Consider the following 22,018-nt stretch of genomic DNA (forward strand, 5'->3'; position numbering starts at 1 on the left):
CTGGGAGGACAAGCGGATTTCTGGAAGTTACTCCGGGAGCAGGAAGAGAGGAACCCCGGGAGTGAAGAAGTGAGTTCTGAGAAAGCTCTTAGAAGACTGAGTTCAGGAAGGCCCCCTAAGGATAGAGAAAACCGTACATGGGAGGTTCCTAGAAGCACGAGTAGACCTGGGAGAAGAGAAGAGGCGAGCCCCTTGGTTGGGGGTCCGGAGAGAAAGCTTTGGGGACGCCCAAAGAGGTCCAAAACATCTTTAGGGACTTGGAGTGGGGTGGAGAGGAGAGAACGGCCAGAACATGAAGGAATGTCCTGGGGGCAAGAACTGGGGGGCCTAGACCTGAGGGAGGAATTGAGAACTATGGGGGTGCTCAAAGGCGAGTCCCGCTGGAGAACCCGAAAATCCTACAAGAAGTGAAGATGTAAGAACAGGAGTCTGGAACTGGGAAAAAGCCTAGAAAAAACAAGCCATAAAGAAGAGACCGAACGGAATTGGGCGGAAGGGTGGGGGGCAGGGAGGTAGGGGGGTCACGAGTGGGGATAGTGGGGGGAGCCCCGGGACAGGAAGAAAAGTGGGGTACGGTCTGGGGGCGCCTGGAGAGAGGTTTCTGGGCTGGGGCGAGAACCGGAGGCAAGGGGGCACCTGGCCGTCCCGCAGGCTCGGGGAAGGCACAAGAGGGCTCCGGGTGGAGGAAGAGCTCGCCCGGATCCTCGCCACTGGCCCCGGAGCCACCGCCCCGGCCAAGCCGCGCGTGCGCACCACGTCCCCGGGTGGGGGGAAGAAGACAGCGCAACAGCCGCCCGTCGCCAGGGGCACGCGGTCCTCCCGAAGGAACTGCCGGGTCAATGGGGGTTGAAGAAAGGGGTGCTCTGGGCCCAAGAATTCCGAGCGCGCGGGTGGGGAGCAGAGGCCGAGGGCGCAGGCGCGGGGGTGCGCAGCCGCACTCCCCACCACTCGTGCGCAGGCCCAGTGGCCCGGGCTTCTCCACACCCTGTCGTCGCTCGCGCGCGGCGTCCGTTGGTGCGACCGCTGCCGAGGCCTCGGGGCCAGCGGGGCGTAAGGCCGAAAGGAAACGCCGCCTCGGCCTGCCCGCCCGCCCGCCCGCCGCCGCTCGGTACACCCACCTCGTCCGTATGCCCCCAGGACTCGTCAGCTGCGGCTCCAAATGATGGCAACACGGCCGCAGGACTGCTCCCCACCCGGCTGGCTCTTGTCTTCCTTAGGCTTCGACGCCCGGATCGTGGCGTCTTGACGTCACGCGAAGGCCTCGCCCCGCCTCCCTCGTCCCCAGGCAGCCAATAGACGCCACGAGCGTGATTTGAGCCCCCCCCTTCCGCCTACGCAACCACGCGGTGGGCGTTCTTAATGCAAGCCGGAAGCCGGGGTGGGGACGGTGGCCCCAAGGGGACACGCGCGGCATAGTTCGCAGGTTCTGCGCCCTTCCACGCATCCTTGTTTTGGTTCAGTTGGTGGTAGCCATTACTGTTCCTAGACACAAATTAGTGTGATGAGAGTTCTAAGACTACCCATCGTGTAATGATGTGGAAGACGAGGGAAGAGAATGATGGACCCAAAGAAGGCAAGAGAACATGAGAACAGCCTCCAGCCGGAAAGGGGAGCTTCCCTAGTAAATAAAACTGGAATGGCGTACCTGGCAGAGGGAATGGCGTGTGCTAACACACAGAGGCGGGAAACGAGCGTACCTTGGGGAGACGGCGGGGGTCAGGTGGCTGTGGTAGAACAGAAGTGTGCGGGGTCCAGGCGTCAAGAGATAGATCTGTGGAGGTGGGCAGGTAGCAGATCCTGAAAGGCCATCGATGTCCGGCTGAGGAATTGGGACCATCCCAAGATAAAAAGGCCCTTCTTTGAACTCCTTGCAACTAATCTTTTGAGTATGCCAGCTGTTTCCACCCAGGGCTCTGATTGAGAAAATTATCCAGTCCAGTTCACGCGCCGGTCACTGTAGTTATAGCAGGTGGTATTTAAGATGCAGCGATTTCCTTCCCATTTTCTGTTATTAAAAACTTTTGTTGATAACTGCGTGTCATTTTGTTACTGTTAGCACAGTTCATCTTTTTTTCCATCCTTTTTTTTTAAATTAAACTTTTTGTTTTAGAGTAATTTTCGGCTTACAAAAATGTTTCAAAGATAATTCAAAGCCCTGCCTACCTTACACCCAGTTTCCCCCAATGCTGTAGTATGTTTGTTAAAACTAAGACACCAACACTGGCACACTACTGTTAACTGCAGACCTTACTTGAATTTCACCACTTTCCCCTTTACGTGCCTTTCTCCTTCATGTGCCAGAGCCCAATCCAGGGTACCCCATTGCGTTTAGCGTCCCTTTACTTTTAGCCCTTATATTTAAGGTGTGCTTATTTTACATAGCGTATAGTTCGATCTTTGTTTTTTACCCAAGCGTACAATCTCTGCCTTTTAAAAGAGGTGTTTATAACTATTGTGATGTGATCACTGGTAAGGTTACATTGAAATCTATCGTCTTGCTGTTTGGCTTCCGTTTGTCCCATCTTTCTTTGTTCCCCTTTTCCTCTTTTTCTGCCTTCTTTTGGTTTGAGCATTTTTAAAAAATAGACTTCATTTTTTAGAGCACTTTGAGGTGGGGCCTTAGGGAGGTCCCCTGCCCTGTGGTCAGAAACTCATAGGCGGTGGCGATTTCAGGGGTCACCTAGGTGTTTTCCAATTCTCAGGGATCACTCTCCCTCCTCCCTCTGCCTGATGTCAGGTCTTGAGCACCGTCGTTTCCCATATTCTGTCTGGCATTTTGGTCATTTGAGGAAGGACAGCAAATCCAGTCCCTGTTACTCCATCTTGTTCAGAAGTGGAAGGTCCTCATATGTGTCATTTAGAAATGAAAATAGATTTCCCTTTTGTAAAGGTTAGGCCAAAATGGTCTTTTGTTTCTTGGTTAGGGCTTCCTGATTAAAGATCACTCCCAGGCCCCTTGGCAGGAAATCAGGCAGCCTGAATCTCAGGGTACTTTGTGAGCATCCTGCACTTCAGGGAGCACCAGCTTCCGGACACAGACTCAGAGTCACTAGAGGGCAGTATTTGAGAGCAAAGCGGCTAGAAGTGCAGATGGGCCAACCCCAGGGCCAGACAGCTCACCCAGTCATGAGAATTAGTGAGCCCATGAGGGTGGCCCCCCGTGTCCCTCTCTGGAAACTGTGATCCATTTCTCTCTCCCAGCTTCAGGCCCACACATCGAAGGCTTCCTTGAACATCCCTTTCGGTGTACGAGATGGAAATGATTAGCAAGCATGGAGCTACCCCCTACGGTGGCCCCCGCTGGACACCTGACTTCCGGCACTCTGGGCCAACAAGCCCTGACCTGAAACCCTTGGGGCTGTTTACGTGTTTGGGGATTCAGGATTTTTCAGACTTTCAAGAGGGAACATGGTGTGTATTCCACAGAGGACACGGTACCCTCAGTACCCTGCCCAGCACTTGGAAGTAACCCCATCAGTGTTTCTGTAGAGAAATAAATGGACAGTCACACCAGGCAGGGAAACAGTCTGTAAGTAACCTCGTGCCAGGTTGGGCTTTGCTGCCCAGTGAGTTCAGGGAAGACTTTTGGTCTGACAGAGCTCTTTGGATTTTGGAATTGCTGAAGAGGGACTGGGGAGCTGTCTTTGACACCCTTCTGATGGATGACACAGCTGAGGTCCAGCTAGTCGAGTGACGACCCACATCCGCCTGGTGGTCAGGAGCAGGCCTGGGCTCTTGAGCACAGGGATCCTGCTCTGCGTTTGCCCACTCTGCAGCCGTTGTCTGTCACTCCCACCTCAGAGCTCTCCTCTCCCAGGCTTTCTCCCAAGATTCCAAACCCAGCCAAGAGCTGTCACGTGCCGAGAGCCTTGATGTACAGCGGTTTACTGGGCTCGTCCTCTTTCTATGGACTTTAGTTTCCAGACTTTAGCTGATCAAAGTATCGTTGCAGCAAACAGCGCCTAAAATACATCCTTACGTGTCTCTGCTTTATTTCCATAAATTGATTCCCAAAAGTAGGACTGTCGGGTCAAAGGGTCTATCACATGTGAGCAGACTATTGTTTTCATCGGACTGCAGCTCACAGCCTCAGGAGTGGCGCATGAGCCGTTCCGACACATCCTTGCCAGCACGGGACGTGAGCTCTCCTTTCATGATAATCTTATCATTTTGATTTTATAAGAATTCTTTTTTACTGGGTGGTGAAAACAAAGTTTCTGCTTGTTTCACGGTGCGCTTCCTAATTATTAGAGTTTGAATGCCCTTTAGTCTGTTCACTGGCGTTGGGATTTTCACTTCACTGAATGTTCATCTTAGTTGCTTATTTTCAGGTTGGGTCATCTTTTTCTTGGTTTGTGGAAGCTTTGCAGATTATACGTATGTGTTAAGAATTATCTGTGTCTTTGCCATGTGTGTTTTTAGAAAAACAAACTATTTTCCCCAGACTGTCAATTTGCCTCTTGACTTCACGGTATTTTTTTCACTCCACAAGTTGTCAAATAAGTTATCTTTTCCTTTCCGTCTTTAGGATACCTTGCTGAAAATCCTCCCCCTCCAACCGAGATATACAATATACAAAAGTCTCTTTTCCCTTAAAATACTTGTCCCTTTACTTGTCTACATTTAGGTTTTCCACCCATATTGTATGTAGACTGTTTTCTTCCAGCTGGAGAGCTAATCATGTCAGCATTCCTCCGAAACCAGTCCTTTTCACCCTGACTTGAAATCTGTCTTCTGTCATATGTACACACACACGGAGATCTATTTCTAGGCTGTCTCTTCTGTTCCAGGGATATGCGTCTCTTCCTGCGTCAGGACATGTGGGCTGCTTTTAGATCAGGGGTGGGGGGTTTTTTTTTGTTTTTTTTTTTTAAAGAACAATCCCTTTGGAACTGCTGCAGAGCCTGGACAGGAGAGAAACACCTGGTGGCCAGGAGGCAGGGCGAGAGCAGAGGTGAAGAGAATCTCCACCCCCCAACCACAAGGCCAGATTGGGAGAGGGGAGAAAAAAGGACCCAGCTGCTTGTAAAATAAAGTCGTCCCTTTTATTTCAAATCAACCCTTTCCCAAGTTGGTGCCGCAAGTGGAGATCAGGGGCCCTAAGCCCACTGGGGTGTGGTAGGGCTGGGGCACTCACATCCCTTCAGGGCTGAGAGGCTGTGGGTCTGGCTGGCTGCCCGCTGCCCGGCCAGCTCAGCGCCCTGGCCTACCCCCTCAGCTTAGTTCCAGGGCTAAGGACACATAGGGGGGCAGGGCAGGCGGGAAGGCAGTCCTGTTTAAGGTGTCCGTAGCCAGGGCATTGTTAGTGGTGCGAGCCCAGTGAGGCTGGGTTAGTGGGGTCTTCTCCGGCAGCTGGGGAAGGAACTGCAGAGAGAGGCAAAGATCGGACCAGATGCAGCAGAAGGGCCACCCGGAGCCCACAGAGAGGGAAGGAGGGAGGGCGGAGGCTGGCTTTGGGAGCTGGGGTGTCACTCTAGATGCTCACCGGAGATGGGGAACAGGCTCCAGTCTGGCATGGAGGAAGGGCTCAGATAGATGACTGCCACTGCACGAAGCGCTTGGATTCCTGCCAGGGAGATGTGGGGCGAGAGAGGGCATGACTAGGGAATCTGGCTTTGTAGTGTGGGCCCTCAGACCCTGGGGTCCAGGACCCAGCCCCACCCCCCTCAGACCCAGGGGTCCAGGCCCCCAGCCCCTCCCCCCTCAGACCCAGGGGTCCAGATCCCCAGCCCCTCCCCCCTCAGACCCAGGGGTCCAATACCTGAGGGTTGAAAGGGTCGTCATCATCTGTGTCATCATAGTCGTCACTGGGGTGCAAGGGCGGGGGTAGCAGAAACAGGATGGGGGTCCATCAGGAGGCTGCCCCCTAACAGTGGCTCAGTGGTTCTCCCCCATCCCCTCCGCCAAGAGCCTGCCCCCCTCCCCTCCTGACCTGGGTGGGAAGAGGGCCCAGGCGCGGGGCAGGCTGCAGAGGGCGGTGGCCAGGGCCCCCGCAGACAGGAGGGAGGAGAGCAGCAGGAAGAGCAGGCCCTCCAGGGCGTCCTCACACAGGCCCCGCAGGGCTGCGCCGTAATCCTGGGGTTGGGGGAGAGGGCGTCAGCGGGCAAGGCACGCGGCTCAGGCCGTCCACCTGGCTGTGCAACGTTGAACAAGTCCCTCAGTTTCCTCCCCTGTCGCCTGTGCTCAGCACAGGGCCTGGCACACAGAAAGCGCTCAGCACGTGGTAGGCGCTGTGGTCACTGTCATGATCACACCTGCAAGCAGGAACCCAAGTTGCGGCTTCCTCTCCATCACCGAGAACCCTCCCCGCCACGCCCAGACGCCACAGCAGCTCAGCCTTGGTTGAGTGCCGGGTGTCTCAACCTGGACACGTCTGACGTTGGGGCAGATCAGTGTGTGTGTGTGCTGGACGGCGCGGCAGCGGGTGGTGCCTCTGCGCTGCAGGTCCTTGAGCAGCGGCCCTGGCCTCCAGCCCCGAGATGCCAGTCGCACCCCCTCCCCCAGCGGTGACACCCAAACATGTCTCCACACATTGCCACTGTCCCCTGGGGCAAAACCGCTGGCTTAGAACAACACTGAGAATAAGGCTTAGAAGAACAACTGGTGTAGCACTGCCCCCTGCACATAAGGCACACTCAGTAAACACTGGCTGACATTACTGTCATCCCCGGAAATCGGCAGAAACACCATTTCCTGAATGACCAGCCATAAGTCATTCAGCAGGGGCTGGCCGAGGGCCTGCTCTGTGCCAGGCATTGCTCCAAGTACCGGGGAAACTTCAGCAACCAGGGCCCAGAAGGTTGTTCAGACCACAGTGAGCTAATGAGAGAGGGGGGTTTGGAAAGCAGTACTGGGGTCCCGACAGCAAGATGGCACCAGCAGGAAGGAACCCGGCCGGTGGGAGGTGGGGGACTGCTGTCTGGGAGACCCGCCAGGCTGCTGGGGGAAGGGCTGCGGGCTAGGGGGAAGCAAAGGGCTGAGGCCGAAACCGGCCAGGGCCAACCACACAGGCCCTGGAGGTCAGGCGAGGAGCCAGGACCTTAATCCGCCTGCAGGGGTAATTGCGGGTTTTAAGCGCGGGAAGAAGATCAGATTGTGCTTAAAAGGCTCACTGGGCTGTTGGCTGCTGTGCGGAGGACAGATAGGGGCAGGCAAGCAGGGGGCAGGGAAGAGGCCCTGTGGCCGGGAGCAGGGGTGACAGTGTGAGCTGTGCTCAGAGTCCAGAGGGGCTTCAGAAGGGCCAGCAGAACTTGGTGGAGGAATGAACAGGAAGCAGAAAGGATATTCCTAGGTTTCTGGGTCTAGGCAGAGGCTCCCCTGCGAGAATTCGGGGAGGGCGGCAGGGGTCACCTTGTGCAGGCCACGACAGTGCAGCAGTGCCACCAACTGGTGGAAGTTTCCTTCTGTCACATTCAGCGTCTCCTCCAAGGACAGCAGAGGCTTCTGCGGTGGCAGGGGGTTGTTATCCCAGGAACTCTTCAGGCTCCGCCCATCTCTTCAGGCCCTGCCCCTTTCCGCGGGCTCACAAGCCAGGGCCCCACCCACAGCCGCCGCCCCGCCCCTTTCTACAGGCCCCCCCCCCTTTCTGCGGACCCGCCCACGGTCACCACCCCGCCCATTTTCTAAGGCTCCGCCCACACACCCAGGTTCCCGCCCCTCCTTCCCCTGGGAGTCGGGGTGCAGAAGGAGCACCCGGCCCCGCCGACCTGAGCAGAAGGGAACTGGGGGACAGCTTCTCGCTCCAGCCCCTGCAGCTGGGAGTGGATGTTGGCCAGAGCTCGCTGGGACAGAGTCAGCCTCTGCGGGAAGCCACAAGGAGGGAGGAGGACCCAGCGGTTGACACCCGCAGCCCACTTGGCGCCGTCATCCTCCCCCAGGACCCCTAAGTCTAGGCCCCAGCCGCGCCCTCCTCCACCCGGTTCCCTTGCCCGCAGCCCTAACCTGTTGAAAGGGGTTGGAGACGGCCTGGTTGCAGAGGAAATAATAGTTCAGGATGTCTGAAGCGGCAAGGGAAGAGGGGAAGAGGGGGGAGGCTGTGAGCCGGAGCCCCGGGGCCTCCCTGGGGAAAGGCGGGGGGTGGCAAGGCCACACTGCCCACCCCTCCCAGCTCAGGACCCTCCTGTGGCCCCAATGACCTCGCATTCTGAGACGGGCAGCCCTCCCAGCCCCTAATCCCTTCTGCTCCAGCCACAGCCAGAAACATGCTGATCTACACGCTCCCAGGGAGCCCGGGCTTCTGCCGCCCTCCCCTTGACTCAACTGTGCTCCCCCCGTTTTCTCCAAGTGGCCAAATCCTCCCATCCCTCAGCTCCAGCCTGAGGACCCCTTTGTCCTGACTCCATCATCTCTATCCCTCCCTCTGTTCCAGCGCACCAGGGGAGGTGCCGAGAGCTTCTGCAGAACTGGGCAGGGCCTGGCGGCCGGCTGCGCACCCTCACCCCATCCCAGGAGAACCGCGCAGAGAGGCCCGAGGACCCAGGGCGTGTGCCTGGAGATGCGGTCACCTGAGCCAAGGCCAGTCTCCTCCCGGGTCAGGTTCAGGATGTAGGTGTCCGGACCGGAGCAGAAGTCGCTGAGGCCCTGAGAGGGGCAGCAGGAAAGGGGGCTCAGAACAGAAACTGCCCCCATTCCACACTCCCACGGAACTGAGTGCCCTCGAGCCGCCCCTCCCTCAGACCCAGGAGTCCAGACCCCCAGTCCCTCAGGACCTAGGAAACTGGCCGGAAACTTCAGCCAAGTCTTTCCTCTCAGGACCTAAGGCATTTATTCCCATCCTGCCCCAGGATCCAGGAGTTGGGGGCCTTTGGCACCCTTAAGTCTTGGAGCCCAAGGGCCTGTCCCACACCACTCACCACGGCCGTAGCTGCCTCCAGGCCCATGGAGCCCCAGCTCAGGACAAGAACCAGGAGACTCATCACCGTCATCCTACGGTGGGGAGGAGGGATTGGACTTGGGGGTTCTGGGGTTCTTAATCTCCCACCTCGCCCCTTCCCTCCCCCCACCCCAATCCCATCACAGCCCCAGCCCTACCCTCCACCCACCTCTGGAGCCAAGAGGATAACAACTAGGGGCAGAGAAGCTGTTGGGGGAGAGGTGTGGACCCGTGGCTGCTGACGTCAAACTGAACATCTGGCCCTGCTGGGGGAGGATACGGGGTGAGGGGCTGGCTGGATCCAGCCACGTCTGTTCCCGCCTTGCTCCGGACCGCCCACCCCTGGGCCCCATTTCCCTGCTCTGAATTCCGCAGGAGCTTGCTCCCAGGTTCACCCATTGCTTGGTCAGCCTCCCTCTCAGCCCGGACCCCTCCTCCCAGGAGTGGAGACAGCTCCAGGGCTGAAATTGCCTTCCAGGTTTTCTCTGGGGATGGGGTTTGGGGGGGATCAGCATTGGAGGGTGGTCAGCAAGAAAGAAGGGCACCTGGAGGGAGCCAAACTGAAGGCCTGGCCCCAAGCCCCAGACCCGCCCTGCCCACTGTGCTTTACCATCTTCAAGCTTCAGGGGCGCCTGGATGGGATGGCAGGACCTCTCACCCCGGGGGGAGTGTGGGAATGGTGGCGGGCACAAGCGTGGCCCCCCTCAGGGCCAGGGAGGATACAAAGGCTCCTCCAAGTGGGATAGGCTGGCCTAGGTGGAATCCCAGCTCCAGCACTTTCTGGCTGTGCAGCCTTGGGCAAGTGGCCTAACCTCTCTGAGCACCAGTCTCCCTTTCTGTTATATGGGGAGAAGGAAAGGGCCTCCTCATAGGGTTAGCGCGAGGGCTCCAGAAGAGTATCGGGCGTACAGAATGAAACTTTAAGTAAGAGCGTGGCCCTTAATTCCGCCACACCACGCGACAGCTTTCTGCCTCAGGGCCCTCATCTTCCAGACAGGCATCTGACAGGCACCTCCTTCACAGGGTTGTCATAGCAACTGAGAGGGTCAGCGATCACCCCAATCCTCAGCACAAGCATCACTATCATTGCTTTTCTAGGATTTTGGTGCACTTCTTGCTGGGAGAACAGCCTGTTTCCTGCCCGCCCCCTTCCTGGGCAGCTCTGAGCCTGATTTCTATGTGCCAGCCCAGCCCAGGAACTCCATGGGGGTTCGTGGGACAAGGGAATGAAACCTGGGAAGGACCGTGGCCCCTCTCGGAACAGCGCTGTGGGATCCCAGTGATGTGTGCCACTGCCAGGAAGCCACCCAGACTTACACGATCACAAGCCACTTGCTCTGCTTTGCCAGGCCCAGGAGGGTGAAGAGGCAGACCAGGAGCTCCAGGAGCAGCAGGAGAACGTAGGCCAGCCACCTGGGGAGGGGGTGACAGCGGTGAGGCTGAAGCAGCAAACCCAGCCTTTCACGTGCCCAGGCTCCCAGACCGGGACTCGGCAGAGGGTGAGAGCACCTGCACATTCTCCCGGCTCTGCCTGGACATGTGACCTCCCTGATGCCCAGTCTCCAGGCCACAGCCAGGCTCATCTGTGAAATGGGTGCATTGGGAGGCCGGCCACTGTAGCCATTTAGAGCACGGGTCCCAGGACTGTACCCTGACCGAACCACGCGTGAGCCCTGTGAGTGGCACGCTCTCAGGGCCCCAGCCCCTCCATCCCATCCTGGAGAGCAGAGGGACTCATGTCCCTCAGCAACACAGGGCACGACCCAAGGGCTCAGTGCCTGCAGGCAGACGGCCTGGGTCGCGATGCCAGCCCCTCCACTTCCTGCCTGCCTGCATCTTGGTCTCAGTAACCTTGCCCCCTGTGTCTCGGCTTCCCCGCCTGTAACTCGAGGAGAACAGCAGCACCTACTTCCAAAGGTTGTTGCGAGGCTAAGGAGTGGAAACAGATAAAACACTGAGAAGTGTGCCAACGTGGACGCACTTAAATATTAGCTTGAACACGAATCAGGAAACTTTTAATGTCATTTAAGAATTCAGTATTAATTAATGATCAGTTCACTCTGGTTAGAGAGGAAGATGTACATGAGACCGCAGCACAGTGCCTGGCGCTTAGGAGATGCTCAATAAATAGCATCGCTCTCAGCGATCCCCACGTCGCCAGAGCGGCAAGGGCACCGCCACCCCCCTCCGTGGCAGCCTCTGCTCAGACCCCTGTGGGGACTCACCGTGCCCCTCTCTCCCGGACTGCTGGAGGGTCAGGCTGTCCCCGGAAAGGAGAAGCTGGACCCAGTGGCTCCAGCTGACCTCCAGGCCTTTGCTCCCCATGTCCCCACCGCCAGCTCGTGTGTCCCAGCTTCACTTCACTTCCGTCAGGGGCAGGTAGCACTTCTGCCCTAAGCCACCAAGAACTCCCCCGGCAAAGCTCTCCCGCTGGGGGCCCCGATTTCCTTCCAGGAAGCCGGCCATGTTCCCTGAAGGACTCCCAAGTGCCAGGCACTCTCGTATTGGTGAATCCAGAAGCTATTTCCTGTTAATGATGGGTCTGCCTCACCCAGGTGTAGTCCACACAGCTACCCCCAGCCCCCCTGAAACAGGGCTGAGGCCCAGGGCCTGCACCCCTGAGCTTGGCCAGAACCCAGAACTTGAACTCACTGGGACCCAGGCCTGTCTGATGCCCTGCAGGGGGGTTGCTCATTGCGGACTGCTTCAGCCCAGGTGTGCCTTCCCCCTGGAGCACAGAATCCAGGACCGAGTCTTCCCTGTCTCTGCTCCCATGTCTGGTTGGGACCCTCAGTTTTCGGATGAACAAAAGAAATAATTCCTCGCAGACGAAGCAATGAGGACTCCGTCATGTTGGCTGCTGGGAAAGATGGCCATCCCAGATGTCCTTCAAATGTCACCTTCTCAGTGTGGCCTTCCCGGATGACCCCCCCCGCTCCCAAAACTGCCATCCTCTGTCCCCAGACCATCCCGTGCCCGTCTACCACCTAATTTTCTCCAGAGCTCTTAACACTCACCACCTTACAGACAATATCTCATTCATACATTAGTTTCTTATTGGTCCGCCTACCCTGAGACAGGCAGGATTCACTCTGCTGTGTTCATCGCTCTATCTTAAAAAAAACCCATATTTTACAGACACCTATATAACGTGTGCTGGTCGCCCCTGTGAGCACTTGACAGATAATGACTCAGCAGACCCTCCACAATCCAATGAGGGCATTGCTACCCGTTATTCCCACGGGTACCAGATGGGAACACTGAGGCACAGAGCTGGCATGTAACTTATTTAAGATCACGTGGTTAGGGAGGGCCGTCTGGCTTTACAGCTCATGGTCCTGACCACTTGGGTACACCTCTCTCACCAGAAGGTGTAAATAAATATCTGTTGAATGGATACACGCGTCAGATGGACAACCGAGGGAGTGAACTAGCTAGTCTGAGATTCAGTGAGTGAAGTGCAAAAGTGACTTGATGAATGGCTGAGTCAAGGATGAATGAATGAAGGAGTGAATACACTGAGGGAGGGAGTGAATGGATGAATACTTGAGTGGGCACGGGATCACTTGGTCCGTCTCTCTACGCCAGGGTTGCTGTCACTTACTGACACTTAGCACAGCTAATCCTTTGCCGTCGGGGGCTGTCCTGTGCATTGTAGGATATTCAGTAGCATCTCTGGTCTCTGCCCACCTGGTGCCAGTAGCATCCCCTCCCCCAGTTGTGACACCCAGGTATGTCTCCCAATGTCCCCTGGGGGCACAATCACCCAGGCAGGGGTTCCCTGCCACGCGGAGCAGAAAGAGCGGTCACCTACCTGTACTCCTCCACAAAGGACACATCTTCAGCTACTTGCAGGGGGTTCAGGGGCACTCCCCGCCAGAAGGCCAGCCCCTGGAGATGCTGGGCCACGGCTTCCGCCTGCCGCCGAGCCCCCCGGGTGGCCGCCACCAGCTCCGTGCGCTGCGCCAGCTCCTCCTCCAGAGCGGTCAGCTCTGCCCTCACGGCCTCATCCAACCTCTCCACCATCTCCAACACCTGCACACAGGGGTGGGCCTGGAGTCGGGGGAGGGCGTTCTCTGGGGCGGCCAGGGGTTGGGTGACAGGGCTGGGGGGGCGAAGTAGGAGTGAGCAGGGGCCGGTGTCTGAGATCTGGGCGCCAGGGCATCTGAGGATTGAGGAAGGGAAGGAAGGGGCTCTGCGGTCCAGCTCATGCAGTTCTGTGGCTTCTGTCAGGAGCTCGGAGAGGTCAGTGGCTTGAGGCCCAGGACTGAGATTAAGTCTGGGATCCTAGGTCTGACGCTGGCATCTGCCTTCCTGAGTCTGGGGTCTCACGTCTGGGTTCCAGGGTCGCAACTGGACATGAAATCTAAGGTCTGAGGTCAGGCTGGGTCTCAGCTCCGGGTCTGGCATCCTGGGGCTGGGGATGAGAGTGAGGCTTCTCGTCTGAGTCCTGGGTCTGAGCGCTGAGGTCTTTAACCTTGCACCTGGGCCAAGGATCGGGTCTCTGTCCTGGATCTGACCTGAAGGCAGGGGCTGGGTTTTGGTGTTTGGTCTCTGAATGGTTTGGGCTGTGAGCTGAAGTCCAAGGCTGGGGCTGCGTGTGATTTAGTCTCGAAGCCCAGATCTGGGCTAAGGTTCTGATGGTGCCATGCGTGAGGCCCTAATCTGTAGTCGGGGTTGGGGGTTGGGCATACAGTCTGAGATCTGCATGTTGGAACCTGACATTCTGAGTCTGGGGTCTTGGCTCTGAGTTTAGATCCTGTTTCCCTGGGAGGGGGCCCTTTGCCCAGGTGTGGGGAACCAGTCTGGGTGTGGGTCTGGGGTCTGGCCAGTGCCTGGCCCCTCACCAGGTGGTCAATGGCAGTGAGTGTGTGGTTGGCATGCAGCAGTGCAGAGCTGAGCTGGGACACCCCATCACTGGTCTCGCTGTTGCCATAGAAACCGATGCCAATGCCAGTGCTAAGAGGAGGAGGGAAGGGAAATCACAACCGGTCCTGGGACCCTGGGGGCCGCCACGCCCCCCCCACCTCCTCACACACCCAATCCCATCTCCCACCCCATCCCATTGGTCCAGCCCATCGTGGGAAAGGAACGTCTCCAGCCTGGCCCCCACCAGTTGCCAAGGTAACGGGAAGGTCTCACTCCCCCGGCCCTGGGACGTCATTGTGATGCTAATGGTGGGTGGAGAGGTGGAGGGAAGCAGGCCCCCGGATTTAACTCGCACCTCCCCGGAGTGAAAGCCTGCCATGCCCAGCCCCAGGACGGGAAGTCCTCCCCCGTGGTGACTGCCAGCCCACACCCAGGCCCTCCATCCTTTCCCCAAGTAACCGGGGTCCTCAGCAACTGCCCCTTCAGGATGCAGCCGTCCCCTCCCCCGCCTCCTGGGGGTGCCACGGAGCCACCAGCTCCTGGGGGACCCCAAGCCTGGAGCTCCCAGTCTCCCCCCACCCCCAGGACCCAAGCTTCTGGACGGCTGGGAGGGAAGCAAGGGAATGTGGGCCCAACGGGCCAGAAGCCGGGCGCCCCCGCCCCTCGGTGCCCGGCACACAGAGCTCCATTGTGGGGCCTGAATACGGGCCCCCTCCCTCTCCCCCCGCAACACACTGAGCCCCTCCGCGGAGGGGGCCAGGCCTGGAGCGGGGCGGCGGACGCCCCGACGCCCTCACAGTTCCCAGCCCCGCGCTACGCAGGCCCCCACCCCCTGCCCTGGGATCTGACGGCGCTGGCTCCAGCGCCCGCACCCATTGTTCACGGCGCTACAAAGCTGCTCTTGTTCCCCGGCCACGGGGGCTGGCCGTGTCTCTCCCGCACAGGGCCTCTGTCCACCTCCCCGCCCCCCGCCACTCAGGAGAGCGCGAAGAGGAAGCATCTTGGGACTCCCAGCCCCCTCCCCCACCTACACCGCCACACGCCCACGCTGCTGCTCCCGGTGGTGGCCGAGCCCAGTCTGGCGGGGGTGGGGTGGGACTAGCGGCCACTGCCTGCCCTCCCCGCCCCCAAGCCCCAGGTCGGGGGCAAGTCCTGAGCGCCCAGATCTGCCCTGAGGGGTGGGTGCTGCCCCGCCCGGGAGGGGCTGCGCTCAGCGCTGGCTCTTAGTAAATGGTGCGTCCTCATTCATATGCCTTGCTCCTCCCACCCCTGAGGGTGTCCCAGAAGGTGGCCCCTGGGCTCCTAGGGGTTTTGGGGTCTGAATCTCCACTTGGCCCACCTGGCCTTAAAAGGTTGCCTCTCCCTGAGCCTCCCTCTTCAAAACTGGTTGTGACAACTCTGAATCCAGCAGGGTTACCGTGGGAAGGAGTTAGACCAGCTCAGGGCTGCTCCTGGATTGTAAATATCCCTTTACTGTCCCTGGCCGGGACACATCAGCTTCATGAGGGCAGGGACCTTGTCTAGCTTAGTCAGTATTTCCTGGCACATAGTAGGTACTCAGGAAATAGTTGCTGAATGAATGAATGAGTTAATGCATGACATCCCTAGTTCACATTTATGGAGTCCAGCTGTGAACCAGGCACTGTACATTTCACTTAATCGCACCACAAGTAGGAGGTGGGTGTGAGTGCCCCCTTTAGAAATGTGGAAACCGAGGCCTGGAGAAACTATACCACTCGCCTAGGTCACACAGCTGTTCCACGGCAGAGCCACCAAACCCAGGCAGTCTGACTGCCCAGCCTTTAACCCCTAGACCATCCTGCCAGGCTGGCTGCCCTTGGGAAGTCACTTCTCCTCTTGGACCTTGGTTTCTCCATCCATCAAATGGGAGCAATTCTCCCCTGCTGGGACACCACCAGGAAGACTGATGGATAGAGAGCTTGGGGAGCCCCATCCCCAGTGTCCACCCACCCTGGGGCCCCATTACCAGCCGACGAGAAGGGCGGCAATGCAGCTCCACGTGACACAGCCTCCCCCGGGCGGAGGGCTCTTGGCCCCGGGCGGCTCTGGGGGCCGGCAGCAGCAGAAACGGATGAGGTAGACAGCAATGAAAATGAGGCTCAGGCCCAAGCCCAGGCCTGCCAAGGCCACCACCAGCAACAGGGCCTGGGGAAGAAGGTGACATCAGGCATCAGAGCGGTTCTGGGCTCCCTCCCTGTGTGGCTGGAGGTTCTGGCTTTGGGATCTCAGGGCAGGTGGAAGGCGTCCCTGACTAGCGGGGTGGCGGGGCCGGGGTGGGGGGCGGGCAAGTCCAAGCCGTGGTTTTCAGGTTTGTGAGGAAAGATGTAATTCCCAGCCCCTCCCAGGCTGGCAGCCAGGGCTCTGGGGCTTGGGGCTGGAGGGAGCTTCCAAATGGGAGGCCCAAGTCTTGGGTTCAACGTCTGCTCTGCCCTCCAAAGGCTGTGTGACCTTTGGCAGGGGCCCTCCCCTCTCTGAGCCTCGGTTTCCTCCACACCAAAACAGGTAGTTGGAATGAAGCACCATCCAAGGACATGCCAAGACCTGGACCCCAGACTCTTGTGGGATCGGGGGTCGGGAGAGGGCACCTGTTCCTGGCGCTGTGTGCCAGGTTGGGGGTGGCAGGCGTCCTCCTCCCTCCCCCCTCCCCCGCGCTGGTCCTCCGCACTCACTGTTTGCTTCCTCTCCCCTCATGCTGAGCTCTGCACACCCACCGCAGTGTGAGACTGTCACCCAGGGACTCGGGGGGGAGGGGGCGTGACAGCCTCCATGACAGTGTGTGCGTGCGTGTGTGTGTGTGTGTGTGTGCGCGCGTGCGCACGCCCGTGCAACTCAGAGCTGGGGACTGGGAGGCTGGGAGAGTGAAGACAGAGCAGGGACGAGAGGGGTACGGGGGGGAAAAGAGAGAGAGAGGGAAAGAGGTAGTGTGTGAGTGTGTACGTGTGTGAGTGTGAATGCATGTGTAAGTGTGTGCCTAATTGTGTGTGAGTGTGTCCCCCCAGCACGGTGGCACCCGGTCCCCGATTATTTTCCCAGCTGTCCCCTCCTGGGGGGTGTGTCCCAGCACTGTCACCCTGACTGGTGTTGACGGGGGCAGAGTGAGCCTCTCTGAGTGCCTCTGGCGGTGGCTGGGGTGGGGACCCCGCGTGTGGCATCCGTGTGGGGAGGGCTCCTTGGCCGTGAGCAGGTGGCCGTGGACTGGCTCTGGAGGCTGGGGTTGTGTAACCAGCAGGTTGTGGTAGAGGGGCTGGCAGTCCCCGTTTGGTGGGGACAGGCGGCGTGGAGTCCGCACGAGGAGCTGCTTACGGCCGGCTCAGCGCAGCCATGACCCAAATAGCTCAGAATACAGCACACGTCCCCCTCTCTGCTTTCCTGGGACCCCCCTCCTTCTAAGCTTGCCAATCCCCAGCCCCCTGTCCCGGGAGCCCCCCAGGACAGATCCGAGGGGCTCAGACCTCACAGGCAGGGCCCAGGACCCATCCCGGGGCTCCACCATCCTGCCCACCCCCTATCCCATCCCCAGCTCAGCCAAGCCTTGCTCATTAATCTCAAAGTCAAGGACTTGAATTAAACTGGGTCAGGGGACAGTTCTTGCGCCCCTACTGGAGCTGACCCAGGCTGGGCCCCCTTCCCCAGGGACCCCGCTTTCCTTAGGGTTCCCACCCAGCCCCACCCTCTGGCCCCGTTTCTGTCGTCCTCCAGTCCCCAAAGCGAACCCCATCCTCACCCCCTTCCATCGACCTGACCGACTGCGCCTTCCGTCCTGGGACAGGCTGCAAGTCTCTCCCAGCGCCTCCACCTGTTTTTCCCAGCTCCAGCCCTAAAACCCCTCACCCCCCGTCCCCATTTCAGGTCTCAATCCCGTCCCAGAATCAGGGCACCCCCAGATTTCTTCCTCTCCACCATGTCAGCTCCTCTATATCTCCTGGGTCCCACCTGAACTGGGACGCATTTAACTGCATTGCCCTGATCCCATGAGGGAAGGGGTCGTCTTTTAGGACGTGACGGACCTACCCCCCTGATGACCCTAGCTTCCCGCGCAGCTCTCAGAGACCCGGGAATCCAAGGGCCCCCAGTCCCCTCCCTCCTCTGAGATCCAGGGGTCCAGGCCTCAGCCCTCCCTCATTTAAGGAGGTTCCCAGGGGAACCTCCAGGTACGGGAACGCCAGGCTCTTGCTGCCTCGGGTACCCCAAAGTCACGGCCCGGCTCCCACCCCCAGAGGACACAGGAATCTGTCACCCAGCTCCCAGCCCCCGCCCCCAGGACCCCGTGCCCGCGCCCACCTGCTGGTATCCTTGCTCTTGGGGCGCGAAACCGCTGGGCACCGGGCGGAGCTGGAAGTCGGCGCGGGGCAGCTGGTGGAGCAGATGCACCCAAGCCGAAGGTCGGTAGCCCGGGGGCGCCCCCATGGCCCCCGGGGGAGGGCTCAGCGGGGCGGACGCCGGGGCTGCGGGAACCTCGGCAGCGGAGCGGGGCGCGGGCTGAGCGGGGTCTGGCGGGGCTCAGGGGAGCGAGCGGGGGGAGGGAGGGGGTGGGGGGCGGAGATTGGGGGAGGAGTGGGGAGGCGCGGGCAGGGCAGCGATGGTGCTGCCCCTGGCGGCTGAGGCGGGGACTGCGGTACCTCGAGTCGGGCTCCCCGCGCCCCCTCGGTGGCGGCGGCTCCCACCTGCGGCCCCCCCGCGCAGGTACCGCGCTGCTCGCATCGGCGGCCCAACGGAGCTCGGCTGAACAGCGGCATCCGGTAGAAGGCCGCTCATACTGTTATATCACCCTACAGCATAACGAGCGCTTTATCTTTAGGAAGAACCTTCGTGGCTGTGCAGAGGTCGCTAGTGCTTGCGCAGCATTTTACAAATAATGATCAGTTACAAATCATGGTCAGTTGCATCAATAAAAACCCCTCACTTCTGTAAGCATACTCTCACCTGTAAAGGACGCCTCCATGTGGGTTTAAAGCCTTCTCCCACTTAAAAAAAAAAAAAATCTGTATAAGGACACAGCTTCTAGACCCAAACCTCCCTTTGTGTAGAGACCACTCCAGAATGCACACCCGCATGTCTGCAGTAAGGACCCCTGGCACGTGAAGGGTTCTTCCCACTCCGAGAAGAACTTGCTCATCTATGTGGGGGACCCCCTCCCATCTTTATAAGGATGCTTCCCATGTGTTAAAGAACCTCTCTAAACTGATTAAGAAAGACTTCAATGTATACAAGGATCCACCTGCCTTGTCATTCACTTTACAGTTTACAAAGTGTTTTCTTCCAGCCGCTACCTCTGCTGAGTCTCACAGGAACCCACTGATAATGCACTGGTAGTGGAGCAAGTAGAGGGGACCTGGCTGCTTCAACGTCACCACCCAGCCAGTCACTGCTGAAGTTAAAACTAAGGTCCCCAGGAATCTGCCCCAGGGGTTCCCCCACCCCTGTGGAGCTGAGCTAGACTTCGCCACCTGGCGTCCCCACACATGGCCCCCCTTGTGGGGGGATGTGATGGGCAGGGGGGAGAAAGGGGAGATAGTGCTCCCCCCATCTCATCCCAATATTGTGCTCCCGATTGGTGAGAAAGGGCTGGGGGGTAGTTGCGCATCTCATTACTAAGGAGAAAAATAATGGTGGTAGTGATGGTCCTAGAGATAATGATGGGAATGACAATGATGAAGACTATGGGGGCTTCCCTGGTGGCGCAGTGGTTGAGAGTCCGCCTGCCGATGCAGGGGACGCGGGTTCGTGCCCCGGTCTGGGAAGATCCCACATGCCGCAGAGTGGCTAGGCCCGTGAGCCATGGCCACTGAGCCTGTGCTCCGGAGCCTGTGCTCCGCAAGGGGAGAGGCCACAACAGTGAGAGGCCCGCCTACCGCAAAAAAAAAAAAAAAAAAAAAAAAAAAAAAAAAAAAAAAAAAAGACTATGGTGCTGTGGATGGTGACAATGATATGATGAAGGTGATGATGAGGACGGTGATGACAGTGATGATGTTGATGGATGGGAGATCGGAGATGCCGTCTGACAGAGATTTGTTCTCCTTGACCTCCTGCCACTGTTTCCTGGGTCTGCTTCTCCTGGGGAAGACGAATGGTTATTCCAGGCTGGTCCCTGAGCATTTCCAGGGTTCTTGGCTGAATACCGTTCCAATACCATCCCAAACTCTATAGGTGTTAATTCAGGGCTTGGGTGCGTTAGGACCCCCATCCCCAGCGTGGGGGAGGGCTCAGAGCACAGGTTGTTGCTACTGATATTTTGTTTCAGCCAATTCTTGCCACGCGGGGAGAGGGACCGAGCCTCGCCAGATGTTCCCAATTCCCAAGAGACGACAGAAATATGGGTATTTTTAAAAGCAAAATCCCTCCGCTTTTAAATGTTAAAGCTAATTCAAATACAAAAAAAAAAATACTGTGTGGGCCAAATAAAACCTGTCCGTGGGTTGGTGCTGGCTGTTTTGTAAGCTCTGGTCTAGCCAGACGCTGAGCAGCACTGCCGTGGAAGGGGCAAGCGGAGGGAAATGGGCCCACAAACAGGCTGAGAAGGAGCAGCCCAGAGAGGCAGGAAGGAAGCCAGAGAGAGGTAGCAATGCCGCCTCTTCCAGGAAGGCCTCCTGACCAGCCCCTCTTGACAAAAGACAAGGGCAGGTCCTGGCTAAAGAACTCACATGTGCTCCCCATGACGTAAATTCTGGGAGACTCATCAGTTTCACGAGGTGATTGTGAGTATATATGTTATGAGTCCATTTAGGTGATGTTCAAGAACAGACAAAGCTAATCTATGGTGGCAACAGTAATCAAAACAGTAGTTGCCTCTGGGAGGGTGGGGACAGGGCTGACTGGGAAGGGGGCTGAGGGGACTTTCAGGAGTGATGTCATTGTTCTGTATCTTGATAAGGTTTTGGGCGGCACTTGTGGTACAAGAGGTCTGCATTTGTGGTACACTTAAGATTTGTGCAAATTTTGCATTTCACCGCAAATTTTGCCTTGGGGGAAAAAAGAACTCTATTTAATGACATGCATGCTTAAGTATGGGGGGGAATTTAGTGGTGTCTGCAGTTTCCTTTGAAATGGATCAAAAAAGAAATAAGGTGGATTGACAGGGGGATAGATATGTAATAAAGCAAAATATTAATGGCAGCATCTAGGTGGTGGGTGTCTAGGTATTCACTGTAATATTCTTTATTTTTTCCATCTTTATTGAGATATAATTGATATATAACACTGTGTAGGTTTAAGGTGTACTCTAATGATTATATATGTATATGTGTATATATATATCTATATATATATCTATATATAGCTATATATCTATATCTATACGCACACAACATACATATATACCTTTTCATGTACCTGTTTGCCATCTGAATATCTTCTTTGGAAACTTGTCTATTCAAGACATTTCTCCACAGAAGATATACAGACTGCCAACAAACACAGGAAAGGATGCTCAACATCTTTACTCATTAGAGAAATGCAAATCAAAACTACAATGAGATATCATCTCACACCAGTCAGAATGGCCATCATCAAAAAATCTAGAAGCAATAAATGCTGGAGAGGGTGTGGAAAAAAGGGAACACTCTTGCACTGCTGGTGGGAATGTGAATTGGTACAGCCACTATGGAGAACGGTATGGAGGTTCCTTAAAAAAACTACAAATACAACTACCATATGACCCAGCAATCCCACTACTGGGCATATACCCTGAGAAAACCATAATTCAAAAAGAGACATGTACCAAAATGTTCACTGCAGCACTATTTACAATAGCCCGGAGATGGAAACAACCTAAGTGTTCATCATCGGATGAATGGGTAAAGAAGATGTGGCACATATATACAATGGAATATTACTCAGCCATAAAAAGAAACGAAATTGAGCTATTTGTAATGAGGTGGATGGACCTAGAGTCTGTCATACAGAGTGAAGTAAGTCAGAAAGAGAAAGACAAATACTGTATGCTGACACATATATATGGAATTTAAGAAAAAAAAATGTCATGAAGAACCTAGGGGTAAGACAGGAATAAAGACACAGACCTACTAGAGAATGGACTCGAGGATATGGGGAGGGGGAAGGGTAAGCTGTGACAAAGTGAAAGAGCGGCATGGACATATATACACTACCAAATGTAAAACAGATAGCTAGTGGGAAGCAGCCGCATAGCACAGGGAGATCAGCTTGGTGCTTTGTGACCACCTAGAGGGGTGGGATAGGGGGGTGGGAGGGAGACGCAAAAGGGAGGGGATATGGGAACATATGTATATGTATAACTGA

At 57.1% G+C, this 22,018-nt stretch overlaps 1 protein-coding gene across 2 annotated transcripts; it reads right to left on the reverse strand.

The window, feature by feature from the left end:
* Nucleotides 1-5,034: 5,034 nt before the first annotated feature.
* Nucleotides 5,035-18,169, reverse strand: TTYH1 (tweety family member 1; the record flags this gene model as incomplete). 2 transcript variants are annotated; one of them, XM_079724335.1, is made up of 14 exons in its annotated part: nucleotides 5,246-5,364; nucleotides 5,486-5,566; nucleotides 5,762-5,807; nucleotides 5,933-6,075; nucleotides 7,351-7,443; nucleotides 7,707-7,799; nucleotides 7,942-7,997; nucleotides 8,505-8,580; nucleotides 8,853-8,925; nucleotides 10,190-10,285; nucleotides 12,687-12,907; nucleotides 13,720-13,831; nucleotides 15,729-15,907; nucleotides 18,044-18,169. In XM_079724335.1, the coding sequence occupies 13 exons, from the start codon at nucleotides 18,167-18,169 to the stop codon at nucleotides 5,528-5,530; spliced, it is 1,353 nt and encodes a 450-aa protein (XP_079580461.1). In that variant the 3' UTR covers nucleotides 5,246-5,364; nucleotides 5,486-5,527. The 2 variants fall into 2 exon arrangements, with proteins under 2 accessions (XP_079580460.1, XP_079580461.1); XM_079724334.1 differs by lacking the exon at nucleotides 5,762-5,807 and having other exon boundaries at nucleotides 5,035-5,364.
* Between the last annotated feature and the right edge of the window lie 3,849 nt (nucleotides 18,170-22,018).

This window comes from Hyperoodon ampullatus (assembly GCF_949752795.1).
Source record: "Hyperoodon ampullatus genome assembly, chromosome: 18".
Classification (NCBI taxonomy): Eukaryota; Metazoa; Chordata; class Mammalia; order Artiodactyla; family Ziphiidae; genus Hyperoodon; species Hyperoodon ampullatus.